This window comes from Ascaphus truei, chromosome 14 (assembly GCF_040206685.1).
Source record: "Ascaphus truei isolate aAscTru1 chromosome 14, aAscTru1.hap1, whole genome shotgun sequence".
In the NCBI taxonomy this organism is placed as follows: Eukaryota; Metazoa; Chordata; class Amphibia; order Anura; family Ascaphidae; genus Ascaphus; species Ascaphus truei.
In genome coordinates, this window is record NC_134496.1 from 36,544,884 (window position 1) to 36,561,595 (window position 16,712).

Here is a 16,712-nt window from a genome sequence, read left to right on the forward strand (position 1 = left end):
GCCAAAGACAGAGGTCATTACACTCTGCTCATATTACTCGACCTCTCTGCAGCATTTGACACCGTGGACCACCCTCTTCTCCTTCACATTCTCCATACTCTTGGCATTCGGAACAAAGCTCTATCCTGGATCTCATCCTACCTCTCCCATCGTACTTTCAGTGTCTCTTCTGCTAATACCTCCTCCTCCTCTATTGATCTCTCTGTGGGGGTACCCCAGGGCTCTGTCCTGGGACCTCTTCTCTTTTCTCTGTATACACTCTCTCTAGGTGACCTAATAACATCTTTTGGGTTTAATTATCACCTCTATGCTGACGACACACAAATATATTTCTCAACACCCGACCTTACACCTACTGTACAAACCAAAGTTTCTGAATGTCTCTCTGCTATATCATCCTGGATGGCCCTCCGCCGCCTTAAACTCAACATGGCTAAAACAGAGCTCCTCATACTTCCTCCCAAACCTGGCCCTACTACCTCCTTCCACATTACTGTTGGAACTACGATCATTCACCCAGTAGCCCAAGCACGCTGCCTTGGGGTCACACTCGACTCCTCTCTCACATTTGCCCCTCACATTCAAAACATTTCTAAAACCTGTCGCTTTTTCCTCCGCAATATAACAAAGATACGCCCTTTCCTCTGTTGCTCGACTGCTAAAACTCTGACTCAGGCCCTCATTCTCTCCCGTCTTGATTACTGTAACCTCCTGCTGTCCGGCCTTCCTGCCTCTCACCTGTCTCCCCTACAATCTATCCTTAACACTGCTGCCAGAATCACTCTACTCTTTCCTAGATCTGTCTCAGCATCTCCCCTCATGAAATCCCTCTCCTGGATTCCGATCAAATCCCGCATCTCACACTCCATTCTTCTCCTCACTTTTAAAGCTTTACACTCTTCTGCCCCTCCTTACATCTCAGCCCTAATTTCTCGTTATGCACCATCCAGACTCTTGCGTTCTTCTCAAGGATGTCTTCTTTCTACCCCCTTTGTATCTAAAGCCCTCTCCCGCCTTAAACCTTTTTCATTGACTGCCCCTCACCTCTGGAATGCCCTTCCCCTCAGTACCCGACTAGCACCCTCTCTATCCACCTTTAAGACCCACCTTAAGACACACTTGCTTAAAGAAGCATATGAATAGGACTGTGGCTATTCTGAACACATGGCACATAAAGCTTGGCACCCTGCAGATGCACTTACCAGAACTCCCTCCTACTGTCTCTGTACGTTCTCCCTACCTACCAATTAGACTGTAAGCTCCTCGGAGCAGGGACTCCTCTTCCTTAATGTCTAAAGCACTTATTCCCATGATCTGTTATTTATATTACCTGTTATTTATTGGATTACCACATGTATTACTGCTGTGAAGCGCTATGTACATTAATGGCGCTATATAAATAAAGACATACAATACAATACAATACTACCTGCAGGAAGCACACAGGCAGCTCTCTGATTCAAAGTATTACACCCAACTGCAGGAGGATCCAACTAAAAAATACATGAGAGAACTCAACAGGATCATTAAAACACTCCCAATCCGCACAAGAGAACAAATTCTGGACCTGATACTAGCTAACCCAAAACCTGGCACATTCTACATGCTCCCTAAAATTCACAAAGAGGGTAACCCTGGGCGCCCTATTATCTCTGGATCTGGCACACTTACCGAGAATATTTCTGGCTGGGTGGAGGGCATTCTAAAACCACTTGTCAGGAACACACCCAGCTATATCCAGGATACCACCGACCTGCTAAACAAACTGAATGCCATTGGCCCCCTCCCAACAGGAACACTACTAGCAACTATGGATGTAGAGTCACTTTATACAAACATCCCCCACGAGGATGGGATTTCAGCCTGCAGATACTTTCTGGGACCGCAGGAGCCACTCACAGAGACAGTGACTAAATGCATCGAATTTATTCTGACCCATAACTACTTCACATTTGGAAATGACACATACCTCCAGACAACCGGGACCGCTATGGGTACTTTGGATGGCGCCACAATATGCAAATCTGTTCTGTGCAAAACTGGAAAGTGACTTTCTTTCCACCTGTCACTTGAAACCCCTTACATACCTTCGCTACATCGATGACATCCTCCTGATTTGGACCTCTGGCGAACAGGACCTCCTACAGTTCTATGACAACTTCAATACGTTCCACCCGACCATCAACCTCAAACTCACCCATTCCCCGGATGAAGTACATTTCCTAGACACCACCATTACTATAAAGAACAACCAACTACAGACTTCTGTATACCGCAAACTTACAGACAGAGCCAGCTATTTGAGGGACAACAGCTTCCACCCGACACACACCAAACCTGCAACCATCTACAGTCAAGCCATACATACAACCGGATATGCTCCGACACAGCAGACCGAGACCAGCGGATTAAAGCCTTGAGATCAGATTTTATAAACCATGGATATAACCACAGAATTGTAGACCAGCAAATTCACAAAGCCACCAGAATACCAAGAAGTGATCTCCTTGAATACAAACAGAAGGAGACAAGCGACAGGGTACCTTTGGTGGTCACATATAACCCACACCTAGGAGCCCTACGCAAGATCACCAGGAAACTACAACCCATCCTCCAGGAAGATACAAGACTGCAACAGGTCTTCCCTGAAGCACCCATATTATCATACAGACAACCCCATAATCTCAAGAATATTATGGTGAGGAGTAAAGTATTCAGCAGTACAACTGAATGTGGGACGAAACCATGCCAGGACCCAAGATGCAAAACCTGCGCAATGCTCTACACAGCGGACACAATACAAATACCACACAGGAATCGGGAATACAAAATCAGAGGAAGGTTCACCTGTTCCTCCAGCAATGTCGTGTACCTCATCATGTGCATGAAATGCCCAGGGGGCTGCTACTACATAGGTGAGACAGGGCAGGGGCTAAACAAGAGAATGAACCTGAATCGCCACAGCATCACACGCGGAACAAGAGACAGTCCTGTTGGCGAACATTTCTCTGACTCTGGCCATAAGATGAACGATCTGAGCGTTGCCATACTCAAAGGTAATCTTAAAACACCGAAAGAGAGATGGTTGCATGAATACAAATTTCTGCAACTGTTCGGGACACTTAGCAGTGGCCTAAACAGAGATCGAAATTTTATGAGTCATTACTGACACAAGTGAACTCTCTTCCCATGAGTGCTAAAGGCCATGTCTGTACATACTGTGCTATATGTATGCACGCACAGCTGTCTCTTACACATACTTATACTCCTTGTTTTTCCAACCCTATACACCAATAGGGACCACATAGTATCCACACACACTTTTAGTTGTGCTACAATCTCTCACATTTCCACACCTACCCACACCATTTATATCCACTCCCACTCCACACACCTTTTGTAAAGCACTGTATACACTGGCGACACACTTTATTCGAGCTTGGCTAGTCCCACGAATTCAGGTATACCCGGGTGTATTGAGGTTTGTGACTGTTTTCTGCCCGAGTGCATTGAGTTATTTTCCAAGCAGGGATTGAAGCATTTTATTCCCGCTGGCTGCAATACTGCACAGTATATATATATATACTGCATTACAATTCATGAATTTATGCCATCTGGTAGACACGCGAAGCATTGCAGCCTATTAAATCCTAATCATTATCATTTAACAGATCAGCCGCCCATCAGCCAGGCATGAACCCAGGCTGGGAAGGCAAATGCAACGGGGCTTGTCAGAGGTGAGGAGTGGCGCATTCCAGGTATCTGCCAGGTACATACCGGGTATTTGCTCGAATAAAGTGTGTCGGTGCAGTATACTGTGGGCTCTCCATTCATTTATATTCACACAGATACACACACACACTCTTACATCACTTGCTTTCAGGAACCTTTTAACACCTCTAGCCATAAAACACATCCACACCGGGGGAAGGACAAGCACAGATAACATTCCAAGAGACACTGTTTTTAAGTATACCTTTTGCTTGCTTCATTCATTGTAACATCGCCGGAAGAAGAGATCAGTGTATCTCGAAAGCTCGCACAAATAAAAGCATTTCGTTAGCCACAGAACGGTATCATCTATTTATTTTTTGATTATTGAAGCTCGGCTAACACAGTACTGATACCTCTACATGTATATATATGGTGGCGCACCACCTTGACAAAGGTCCCATTCGTGGACCGAATCGTTGGTTTTGTGTTTATTTTTTCAATACACTTGTTTGTTCAATTCTGGAGTGCTGAATACAAAAAGGATGGGGGAGCACAATGGTTGGAAACAGGCAGTGTTATAGAACTGGTAATTGCTTTTAAAGATGAAGCAGTTATATCCTGAGCAGGTGTGGTGGCTCAGGTGTCTAATGTCCAATTAGAAGGATAGGCACACATGGTTGTATGTGTGTTGGTGTGAAGGTGAAATAGAATAAAGGTAAATAAGACTTACATGGCCTTGTTTACACAAGTCGCATCAGAGTTTCTTTGGGAGTCCCGTGTGCTTCTGATAAGGCTTTTCTTCTTGCGATGCGAGTTCTTCTTCTTGATGTGTGGGCCACTTGCTTCGTTGGTTCACAGTGCCGCTCCAGGGGGATTTCCTCTCGTATAAACAGAAAGGAGGATAGGGTTAACACATATACTTATATACACGTCAATGAGGGGGGGGATGGTGTGTTTATGGACCACCAAAAATTATATACTATATATTATAATCTGGCACTCACACGGACTAGTGTGAGTGTAATCCTATCTTGGTATCTTGTTCATTTATGGGTGTTGCCCAATCAATATCAGGTGATGAAAGGGTGGGGTATAGGGGTATTAGTGGTAAATATATCACAATACTCACACGGGCCAGTGTGAGTACACACTCCTAGCGGTATCTTGCTCTTCTGTTCCAGTTGTAACTGATGTTGAAGATGGGGTTAACATATGAAAGACACTAATGTCTGGAGGGTAAAAACTAACTTTAATATAAACATGAGAAATAAAAACAAAAACAAACACAGAAAACAAACGATTCTGTGGAGGTAAAAGCAAGGGGTAGACAGTATGGTGTATAGTTGTAGGGGGTCTCTCTCTTCCGCGTCCGGATGGGGAGCTACAACTACACCTCCGCCTCCTCTGTAATGTGCTATAAAATGTTCCAGGTAAAGAGCAACGCGTTTGTCCGGAACTGGACTTCCTCAGGCTCAGTTGCTCTTTACCTGGAACATTTTATAGCACATTACAGAGGAGGCGGAGGTGTAGTTGTAGCTCCCCATCCGGACGCGGAAGAGAGAGACCCCCTACAACTATACACCATACTGTCTACCCCTTGCTTTTACCTCCACAGAATCGTTTGTTTTCTGTGTTTGTTTTTGTTTTTATTTCTCATGTTTATATTAAAGTTAGTTTTTACCCTCCAGACATTAGTGTCTTTCATATGTTAACCCCATCTTCAACATCAGTTACAACTGGAACAGAAGAGCAAGATACCGCTAGGAGTGTGTACTCACACTGGCCCGTGTGAGTATTGTGATATATTTACCACTAATACCCCTATACCCCACCCTTTCATCACCTGATATTGATTGGGCAACACCCATAAATGAACAAGATACCAAGATAGGATTACACTCACACTAGTCCGTGTGAGTGCCAGATTATAATATATAGTATATAATTTTTGGTGGTCCATAAACACACCATCCCCCCCCTCATTGACGTGTATATAAGTATATGTGTTAACCCTATCCTCCTTTCTGTTTATACGAGAGGAAATCCCCCTGGAGCGGCACTGTGAACCAACGAAGCAAGTGGCCCACACATCAAGAAGAAGAACTCGCATCGCAAGAAGAAAAGCCTTATCAGAAGCACACGGGACTCCCAAAGAAACTCTGATGCGACTGGGCTTACACAAGGCCATGTAAGTCTTATTTACCTTTATTCTATTTCACCTTCACACCAACACACATACACCCATGTGTGCCTATCCTTCTAATTGGACATTAGACACCTGAGCCACCACACCTGCTCAGGATATAACTGCTTCATCTTTAAAAGCAATTACCAGTTCTAAAACACTGCCTGTTTCCAACCATTGTGCTCCCCCATCCTTTTTGTATTCATTACCTACAATGGTCCTGGATAGATCCTGCTGGGGTTCCGAGTCACAAGAGGATAACACTCGAAAACCATTTACAGGCAATATTACACCACTCTTTTTATACTTCTGCACATCAGATAAGCCACACAGAGATAGCGCCCGGGTACCTTCCTAAACAAACAATTCTGGAGTGCTGCCTGCTGATTTAGTTTCCAAACGGTATCGTATTGCTTATTCTTCATTATAGGATCTGCACCCACACCAGTGACTATTATTACGGAGTGCTTTTTTTCTTCTTTTTCTATATATATATATATATATATATATATATATATATATATATACAGCTAAACCCCGTTATAACGCGGTCCTCGGGGTCCACCCCGAGACCACCGCGTTACTAACGGGGTCGCGCTAATTTAAAAAAAAAAAATGGCCGCCGCATCAGTGCATATAGTATTTACCCCGCGGTCCCGGCTTCCCCCTGTCACCGCGTGACAGGAGATGGGAGGGGGGATGCCCCTCCGGCTTCCGCTTCCCCTGTCACCGCGTGACAGGAGATGGGAGGGGGGATTCCCCTCCGGTCCGGCTCCTCCTGCCACCGCGTGACAGGAGATGGGAGGGGGGATTCCCCTCCGGTCCGGCTCCCCCTGCCACCGCGTGACAGGAGATGGGAGGGGGGATTTCCCTCCGGTCCGGCTCCTCCTGCCACCGCGTGACAGGAGATGGGAGGGGGGATTCCCCTCCGGTCCGGCTCCCCCTGCCACCGCGGTACAGGAGATGGGAGGGGGGATGCCCCTCCGGCTTCCGCTTCCCCTGTCACCGCGTGACAGGAGATGGGAGGGGGGATTCCCCTCCGGTCCGGCTCCCCCCGCCGCAGCACAGGGCCCTCGCGCCGCAATACAGGGCCCCCTGGCCCTGCCGTAGCGCAGGGTCGTCCTGCCCTCCCCCCCCACCCCCCCATGCCCCCCCCGCGCTGCACCGGGCCATCCCACCAGCCCCCGCAGCATCGGGGGCCCCTGCAGCAGCCATCATCCCCCTCCACCGCAGCACCACCCCCACCCTGCAGCCACATGCCTCAAAAATCATCCCCAAGGTAAGGTAAGGCTGATTTATGTATGTGTAGTGTGTGTGTGTGTGTGTGTGTGTGTGTGTGTGTGTGTGTGTGTGTGTGTGTCAGTGTGAGCAGTGTGTGTGCAGTGTGCAGTGTGCAGTGTGAGCAATGAGCAGTGTGTCAGTGTGTGCAGTGTGAGCAATGAGCAGTGTGTCAGTGCAGTGTGCAGTGTGTGTGTAGTGTGTCAGTGTGTGTGCAGTGTGTGTGCAGTGTGTCAGTGTGTGCAATGAGCAGTGTGTGTGCAGTGTGCAGTGTGTGTCAGTGTGAGCAGTGTGTGTGCAGTGTGAGCAATGAGCAGTGTGTGTGCAGTGTGCAGTGTGTGTAGTGTGTGCAATGAGCAGTGTGTGTGCAGTGTGTGTGCAGTGTGTGTGCAGTGTGTGTGCAGTGTGTCAGTGTGTGCAATGAGCAGTGTGTGTGCAGTGTGCAGTGTGTGTCAGTGTGAGCAGTGTGTGTGCAGTGTGTGTGCAGTGTGAGCAATGAGCAGTGTGTGTCAGTGTGAGCAGTGTGTGTGCAGTGTGAGCAATGAGCAGCGTGTGTGTAGTGTGTCAGTGTGTGCAGTGTGAGCAGTGTGTGTGTAGTGTGCAGTGTGTGTGCAGTGTGTGTGCAGTGTGTGTGCAGTGTGTCAGTGTGTGCAATGAGCAGTGTGTGTGCAGTGTGTGTGCAGTGTGAGCAATGAGCAGTGTGTGTGCAGTGAGTGTGTGCAGTGTGTGCAGTGTGTGCAGTGTGTGCAGTGTGTGCAGTGTGTGCAGTGTGTGCAGTGTGCAAAAAAAAAAAAAAATTTAAATTTAATTTTTTTTAATTTTTTTTTTTAAACGGGAGCCATGGGAAAACCGCGTTATAACCGAATCGCGTTATAACGGGGTTTAGCTGTATATATATATATATATATATATATATATATATATATATATATAGTCGAGATCAATTTGTCTTTTTCAGTATATATACCGGTATAAGAATTTTAACTCAGGGAGTGTTAGGACCTGCTAACAGTCATGCCTTGGTGGCAGCAGGCTTAAGAATCTTTGGCCAAAGGGTTTAACTAAATTACCCCTTTTCAAGAAAATATATAGGTATTGCACTGTGTATTTTTGTCACATTGGAAGTACCTTTGGGTATCTTTGTTTGTTTTTTTGTTGTATACATTTCGCCATTCCCACTAGCACTCCTTTTGACACACACACAAACACACACACACACACACATATATATATATATATATATATATATATATATATATATATATATATATATATATATATAATGTGGTAATGTTTGGGGTTTCTCAGAGCTTGTTGGGTATCTGTGTTTTTATTATATATATATATATATATATATATATATATATATATATATATATATATATATATATATATATATATAATACTATAATTATATATATATACATACTATTTACACAGTTTGTGTTTTTATTATCATTACAATTCATTATGCGTTCTGTGTTTTGTGGTTACAATTATACTTGTAAAGTGATCCCTTTCCTTCCAGCCATGAAACCTTATGACCTCCTGACCAGGCAGACTGCGCAGCAGCTTAATGCTGTGGTTGTGTCAATAGAGTAAGGACTACAGTATTTGCTTTTCATAAGATAACATTGTTATGCTTGCCATGTATTTGTTCTTGTTCTATCTGTCTATAGGCATTTAAGGATTGTCACCCCTTTAATATGGGGTATGGAGATATGTAACAAATTTCCTGCTGTTCGATCATAAATTACATTACATGTACGCTATGAACAGTACAAATTAGCGATGAGCAAAGCCAGGTGCGTGAAATTAGAACCCACCAGAAACTTACATTCCAAAACCAAATACAGAAACCAAAATCCGATATATTTTTAGAACGAAAAGACAAACCCCTAAAATATTTCGAGTCAAAACCAGAACAGCATGCTATTGGACCTTGTCCTTTTAATAAGATTATTCATTGTGTCTTTTTTTTTTTCTTAAATGTTTTTCATGAATTTTAAACGACTGATAATTATTTGGGTTCATTCCTGCTTTCTGGTCATGAAAAGGTGTTTTTTTTTCTTGTAGTTCTATGATGTGATTAATTAAAAAAATGACACGATGCAAAAAACAAACAAATTGACTTTAGACCAAAGCAAAGTCAAAACCCCAAAACCATTTAGAAAACGAGGCCACGTGCACATTTCTAGTAAATATCAGAGACCAACATGTCATATTTATATCAAATAATAATATCACTTTTGAGCACATTCACATGGCTCAGACAGGTCTGCAGCCCTGCCTTTCACCATTATCTCCTTGCATACAGTGCTTCCACTGCAGCAAGGGATTCTGGGATGTGACATGAGGCCTGCGGTTGAGCACCCCTGTATTAGCCCCACCCCTTTTTTGAGCGCTCCTAATTCAAAGACAATGGTGTTTGCTCCCGCTGGTGCTTTGTGTGTGTGTCCCGCTACAACGTGGCCAGCCGGATCAATAATGTCTGCTACAACTGTAGAAGAATCAACTGGTTTTGTTCACTTTTGGACTATGCATAATTATACCGGGTATATATAATGTAAAATGTATACACCATGCATTACAGAAGTTACAGGAAAAGGACGGTTAGTTACTTAAATGTAAATTAAGACAAGGATTGAAGGTGGCACAGGCAAGTGACTGTGACTGTACAAGGATTCTTGTTATATTGCAATGCGTGTAATATTTCTCACAGTAATAATATTGTGTTTAAGAAATATACTGGCAACGTTTTTTTACACATTCTTCAATACCCCAGTTTGACATATTTTGGTTACTATTACTCATGATACCTGATTGCACGTCTTGTCTTTTCTTGTCTTTATCTCGTCTTTTTTTTTCTCCCCAAGCTACCGATTAGCACCTAAATTCCGATTCCCAACCCAGTTTGATGATGTCTACGCTGTCGTTAAATTCTTCTTAGATAAAGACATTCTTGCACAATATTATGTAGACCCCAACCGTGTGTCTATAGCAGGAGATAGTGCTGGAGGAAACTTAGCTGCTGCGGCAGCACAACAGGTATGTTATTTTTTACATTCCATAATCTCCCTACAATGTATTTCTCTGCAATGCATTGCAGGACGCCAACTGTAGATCTAACCTATCTTTGGCCTGGTTTATCTTTATACTGAGTAAAAGGAAATTAAGCTATTTAGAATGTAAAACTAAAGTAAATGCATCTGTTTAAAACAGCAATACAGGTATAAATTATTGTTTGTTTTTTTTAAATGCATTTATTTTTGTAATTACAGTATTGCAGCAGGGGGTCTCCAGACCTGAACTGCGTTAATTTCAGCTATGGGAACCCCCTGCTTACCTCCAAAGGGGTTGCCGTTATCTCTGCAGCCAGGGAACTTGTGTGCCTAATTTAAATGTCCCACGTCACACGGGCTCATAGAAAGCCTTGATGTCATCTGGTTCGGCTACCTATTGGCCCACATGACCAGGACCTTTAAACTCTACAGAGATACCGACACCCACTACGGAAGTCTGTATCTCTGGATGCAGTAGGTCACTAGAGCTGAAAATAAGAGGGTTCAGCTCCGGAAACCTCCTGCTCCAAGCCTGTAATAATAATAATTTTTCTAAACAATAAATTAAACCTGTATTGCTTCTTTAATGCTAAGAATCTCATGCATGATACCCTCCAATGCAGGACTTCATTGACAATCGTGGTTATGAAATAAGAACCCAATGACTTAAGTACAGATTCTCATCATCATTATTTACATGTAATATTTTATCTCCACAATCAACAACTTTTATGTAATATTCCATTCAACCTAAAAGATCTTCGCAATATTTTCCTTTTGCCAACTGAAATAAACATGTTCTTTCCACATGAGGTAAAATGATTGCTTATTTACATACATGAACCCACCACCATCAATTGTTTATTAAAACATGAATCTTATTTTGACAGCTGCTAAACGACCCCGGAGTCAAAGTGAAACTTAAGATTCAAGCATTAATCTACCCAGTTCTCCAGGATCTTGATCTAAACACTCCGTCTTATCAAGACAATGGTAACATGCCTATACTTTCCAAGTCCCTAATGGTCCGTTTCTGGAACGAATACTTTGCCACAGATAGAGCTTTAGCTGAAGCCATGCACTCCAATAGACATATACCTTCTGAAGCCGGTCATTTATTCAAGTTTGTAAACTGGAGTCGTTTGTTGCCTGAAAACCTAAAAAACAGACATATCTACGTAAAACCGGAGTATGGACGCTCACATTTTGTAACAAAATATCCCGGACTTTTGGATACAAGAGCATGTCCACTATTATCCGAAGACGATCAATTAAAAGGTCTGCCGTTAACGTATGTCCTTACATGTATGTACGACGTCTTGAGAGACGACGGTTTCATGTATGCCTCGAGACTTAAGAAAGCCGGAGTCCAGGTAGTTCATGCTCACTATGATAATACTTTCCATGGCATCCTCTTAATGAATGCCTGGCCATTTGACCTCTCGATAGCTCATCAAATATCAAACAAATACATGCATTGGCTCGATGAGAACCTATGAAGATTGAATTTATCACTTCATGAATTTATAATATTTGAGTCAATTAAAATATTTGTCCAGGGTTTGGATTTTACTTGTTTTTTTTTTAAGAAACAATTTTTTGAGGGGGAAAATGTAACTGAAATTGAACTAAAGTGTGTAAAAATGAATATGTTCTTAGCTGAATAACAGATGCATGCAATGTGCTGCTTTTTGTCTATTTGTAGCATAATCATTTAGGATTAATTATGATATATATAACCCTGAAGAAGATCAATTTGGGGACCGAAACGTCGGGCTCCTGTGTGTTATGAGTCAATAAACACCCTCTATTTCTGTATATATTGTGTCTGGTGCAGATAATTAGACCTTTCTGGTCTTTTCTTTATATATACAGTATACTGTATATTATCAATGTGTCCTTATAAACTTCTGTTAAATCTGTGCAGCTGCAAATTAATTTCCATTTTAACTGGCACTGCTCATCTGTATGTGAACTTCGCTTCACTTTATCTTTGAGAAAAATATCATTTTCTTTAATCAAGGCTGCATGTTATAAAATGCTGCTAATAAAATATATCTCTATTACATGGTCATTGTTTTGAAATATTTTCTCTGAGTGCTTTTGTTCTGTTAAAATATAAATTGTGTGAAGGCAAAATTTGAAAGAAAAAATAAATCAAGCCTGAATACTGATGCATTGAATTATTCTTTCCGAGGTGGATTCTTCACTAAGTTGAAGTTCACTTGAAATGAGATTTGTTTTAAGTCAGATGATTACTGTGCTGTAGGAAAGTAAACACTGATGGAAGTTAAGGAAGTCGTTTACCATCTTCTCTGTTGTTTTTGACTTTGGCTAAGGGTGGATAAACGTATTTAGCAGCAAATTGGACGAGGCAGTCTTCCAGAGTCACTTTGAATTCAGGTCGCAACCCCACAGAACTTTGTAGTAAAATACTACTCTGTCTACGAATCCAGATAAATATTTTACAGTGCGCAGTGTATCACTGAAAAAGACTTGGGCAATCAGCACAAAACAGTGCTACTCCAGAGCTAGAAAACCCCCTTAAGTCCCATACACTGGAATTGGTTCTAGGAAGTTTCTGGTGCTGGAAAGTTCCTTGAGACCATTTTAACAATATATATATTTTAATCAGGGCATCTCCGGAGTTGAACCGCGTTAATTTCAACTCCTGGGACCCCCTGCTTCCTGAGATAGGGGGTGCAGGTAGCTGCTGTTTAAATGTCCCACGTCACGTGGGCCAATAAGAAGCCACAAGGGATGACATCACGGCTCCTATTGGCCTGCAGGATGAGGAGAGCTTTAAAGCCCCAAATAGCCTGGTCTGGAATGCTACCGGAACCCCCTACAGAGCTAAGTATCTATGGAAGCATGGGGTTCCCGGAGCTGACATTAATGCGGTTAAGCTCCAGAGACTCCCTGCTTCAAATCTATTTAACAAACAATATATTTTTTCTAAAAGGTCCCCACAAGTGCCTCTTTAAGGAGTAGCATTACTTTGTAGGGTCTAAGTCTTTTAGTGTGTTGTAAAATATAAAGTATACCTTGCTGTTAAGTTGTATTCATTTGATGCAGGCGTTCTAATCAAATTATATGTATCATGTGTCACATAATACATTTTTACTGGATATATAAAGATGATGATGGTAAGAGACCGAAGGATATTTACATGTTTAGACATTATTTTCCTTACTGCATGTCAGGTGTAAGAGTTCAGTTGAGTGAGGAGCGTTTTCCTAACTCTACCTACTGCTGCAGATCACTGCCTGATACACATTTACGGCTGCAAACTTTGGAGATCAGTACATAGCCCAATAATTGTAAATCCAATTAACATCCATTTTGACCTTGACTGGAAAAAAACATTGAAATAAACCAAATATGGGTCTGTTTAATGCTGTGGCCACATCTCCCCTAAGTAGATGGCTTATGGGACTGTGGGGCTTATGCAGAGAGGTACTGCTTAAATTCGCCACAGGATTGGAATTTATAGTTGTGGTATGCAGGGAACTCCGGTAGCGCGGTGTGCAGGAAATGGCTAATTAGGCGAGTTTCACTTGGTGTGAAACTCGCCATTCTGAGCCGCGCGGTATTAGCCCACAATACAGCCAACTTTTGTTGGCGGGCAAAATTTCCACTAAACGCGCCATTTAGTAGCTCCGATTGGCGCATCAAAAAGGGTAATTCGTATTTGGCGTTTTTTTTTTAAATTATTATTATCAATACACTCCGCGGATTCCGCAATCCATTGCCAGATTTGTTAAGAATCCGCCAATGGACTGCCGAATCCGCCGATTGGATCCATTGGATTGGATCCAATGATGGATTTTGATGAATCCACGTGGATTGAAACCGCCCAAATCTGTTTGCGGATTTTACACCGTAAAACGGATTTTTGGGTTGAAAATGCAAGAAAATCCAGGAAACTGATGTTAGGCAGATTCGCCCATCTCTAGTTTTAAGTCGTCTGGTCTGTCCCCATTATTATAATACGTGCCGTCGTACATAGACATTAAGAGGTCAAAATACTTCCTAATCTTGTCACACAGACTCCCTGGAGTTATCCAGCATTTAAAGAGTTGCACAAATGGTTTGACTTTCAGTACATCTGTTACTTGCCAAAGTCCTTGAAATGTATGTTCACTACAATTTAAAAATAAAAATGTGGTACTGTTAGTGGAGAAACTATCGCCATAATGCGGAGAGGTTTGTTAGACTCTAGGGCAGGAGTGGTCAACTCCAGTCTTTAAGTGCCACCAACATGTCAGATGTAAGGATATCCCTGCTTCAGTACAGGTGTCTCAGTCATAATGATAGAGCCACTGATTGAGTAACCTGTGCTGAAGCAGGGATATCCTTAGAGCCTGACCTGTTGGTAACCCTTTAGGACTGGAGTTGCCCCCCCTTGATCTAGGGACTCAAAAGTTGTCTAGAACATACTGATGGCTCTAGATGTAAATTGCTCTTCACATTGCTTGAATCGAGCTATTCTTAAGCTGTTTGAGATCAAGCACGAGCGTAGAACGTGGCGCCAAACATCTGATTGATTTATTCTCCCAGAACATCTTGTTTGACTTACATGTGCAAACCCTTCCTCTATACATGGCTCCAACCTAACATTGTTGACTGCATCAAGGTTAAAATGCTGAGCATGTGTTTAACAGCAAGTGAAAGCATGTTGGGCTTTTGGACAGATAGCAGAACTTCAAGTGTCTGACGTACATAAGACAATACAACTATAGTATCAGGTAACACTATCATCAACTAACAGTCTAGTCCTTTTAAAACTCTGATCTAATCTACTATATATTTGTGAAATCACTGTATGTCTGCGTCCCAAGGGTCAATCGCATTGGACCTTGGCCCTGTCACTCCGGCTCAGGCCATGCCCGCCCCCGCACACCTCTCATTGGCCTACGTCCAACACCAATGCCACACTGTCCCACCCCTCACTGACTCTCATTGGCCTGCGTCCAATGGCCGCCCCCGCACACCTCTCATTGGCCTGCGTCCCACCCCTCACTGACTCTCATTGGCCTGCGTCCAATGGCCGCCCCCGCACATCTCTCATTGGCCTGCGTCCCACCCCTCACTGACTCTCATTGGCCTGCGTCCAATGCCCACCCCCGCACACCTCTCATTGGCTTGCGTCCAACACCAATGCCCTAATACAGTGTTTCCCAAACTGTGCGCGCCGCGGCTTGGCTAGAGGGGCGCCGCGATCAGGGCCGCCAGCAGCGGGAAACAAGGGCTGCTAGCTCATTTAAAAAAAAAAAAAAAACCTCTGAGGGGAAGCAGAGGAGCGGTCACGTGACCGCTCCCATCCAATGGGACTGCAGCCTGCCCGGCATTGCAACTTCAGTGCCCGGCATTGCAACTACAAAGCCACCAGACACGGGCTGCAGGGTGTGTGTGTGTATATATGTGTGGTGTGTGTGTGTATATATGTATATATGTGTGGTGTGTGTGTGTGGTGTATATATATATATATATATATATATATATATATATATATATATATATATGTATGTATGTGGTGAGTGTGTGTGTGTGTGTGTGTGTGTGTGTGTGTGTGTGTGTGTGTGTGTGTGTGTGTGTGTGGTGTATGTGTGGTGTATATATATATATATGTATATATGTATATATGTGTGGTGTGTGTGTATATATGTGTGGTGTGTGTGTATATATATATATATATATATATATGTGTGTGTGTGTGTGTGTGTGTGTGTGGTGTGTATATATATATATATATATATATATATATATATATATATATGTGTGATGTGTGTGTGTGTGTGAATATATTTATCAAAGTTGCACAATGTTAATAATTTATTCTCACATGTCTTTTTTTTTTTAAATGTTTAAAATATTATATAATATACACACACACACACACACAGCTACCAAGTGACAAACACACACAGTGATACCCGCCTCCCAAGCGCGCTTGCTGTCTCCTCTGCCAGGACAGCAAAAAGCTCCTGGTAGAGCGAGCGGCAGCAAGCAAGAGCGAGCAGCAGCACCTAAGCGCTTACTATGTCCCAGGCCGGAGGAACTATAGCCGTGTTGATTACAGATGCAGGGGCTTTGTGCATCTGTTCAGCCCGGCTCAGCGACGCTGAGCTGCCTACGCTGAGAGAGGGAGGCCCGGCGCTCACGCTGGAGGAGCAGCATCGGGAGACAGATGTCTCCCAGCAGCACCGCAGCGTCACCCCCCCCCCCCTCCCTCCCCGCAGCACACCGGCCCTCCCCCCACGTGGCACAGGCCCCCGCAGCACTGACCTCCCCCGTGCAGGGACCGGGCCGTTCAGCCATACCCTCCCCCACCCCCCCGTATCTGTGTGTATTTATTTGTGTGTGTGTGTGTATCTGCATCAGTGTGTGTATATCTGTGTGTATTTGTGTGTGTGTGTGTATTTATTTGTGTGTGTGTGTATTTGTGTGTGTGTGTGTGTGTGTGTATTTAT

The 16,712-nt window shown here is 43.3% G+C and overlaps 1 protein-coding gene across 2 annotated transcripts in view; it reads left to right on the plus strand.

Annotated features, from left to right (window-relative positions):
- The window catches only part of LOC142465965 (arylacetamide deacetylase-like), a 25,078-nt gene extending 12,665 nt beyond the window's left edge, over positions 1-12,413 (plus strand). For both annotated transcript variants that reach the window (XM_075570465.1, XM_075570466.1), the window contains exons 3-5: positions 8,706-8,775; positions 10,054-10,225; positions 11,130-12,413. In XM_075570465.1, coding sequence (XP_075426580.1) covers positions 8,706-8,775; positions 10,054-10,225; positions 11,130-11,738 — 851 coding nt within the window. In that variant the 3' untranslated portion in view covers positions 11,739-12,413. The remainder of the gene's footprint in view (positions 1-8,705; positions 8,776-10,053; positions 10,226-11,129) is intronic.
- The last annotated feature ends 4,299 nt before the right edge of the window (positions 12,414-16,712 follow it).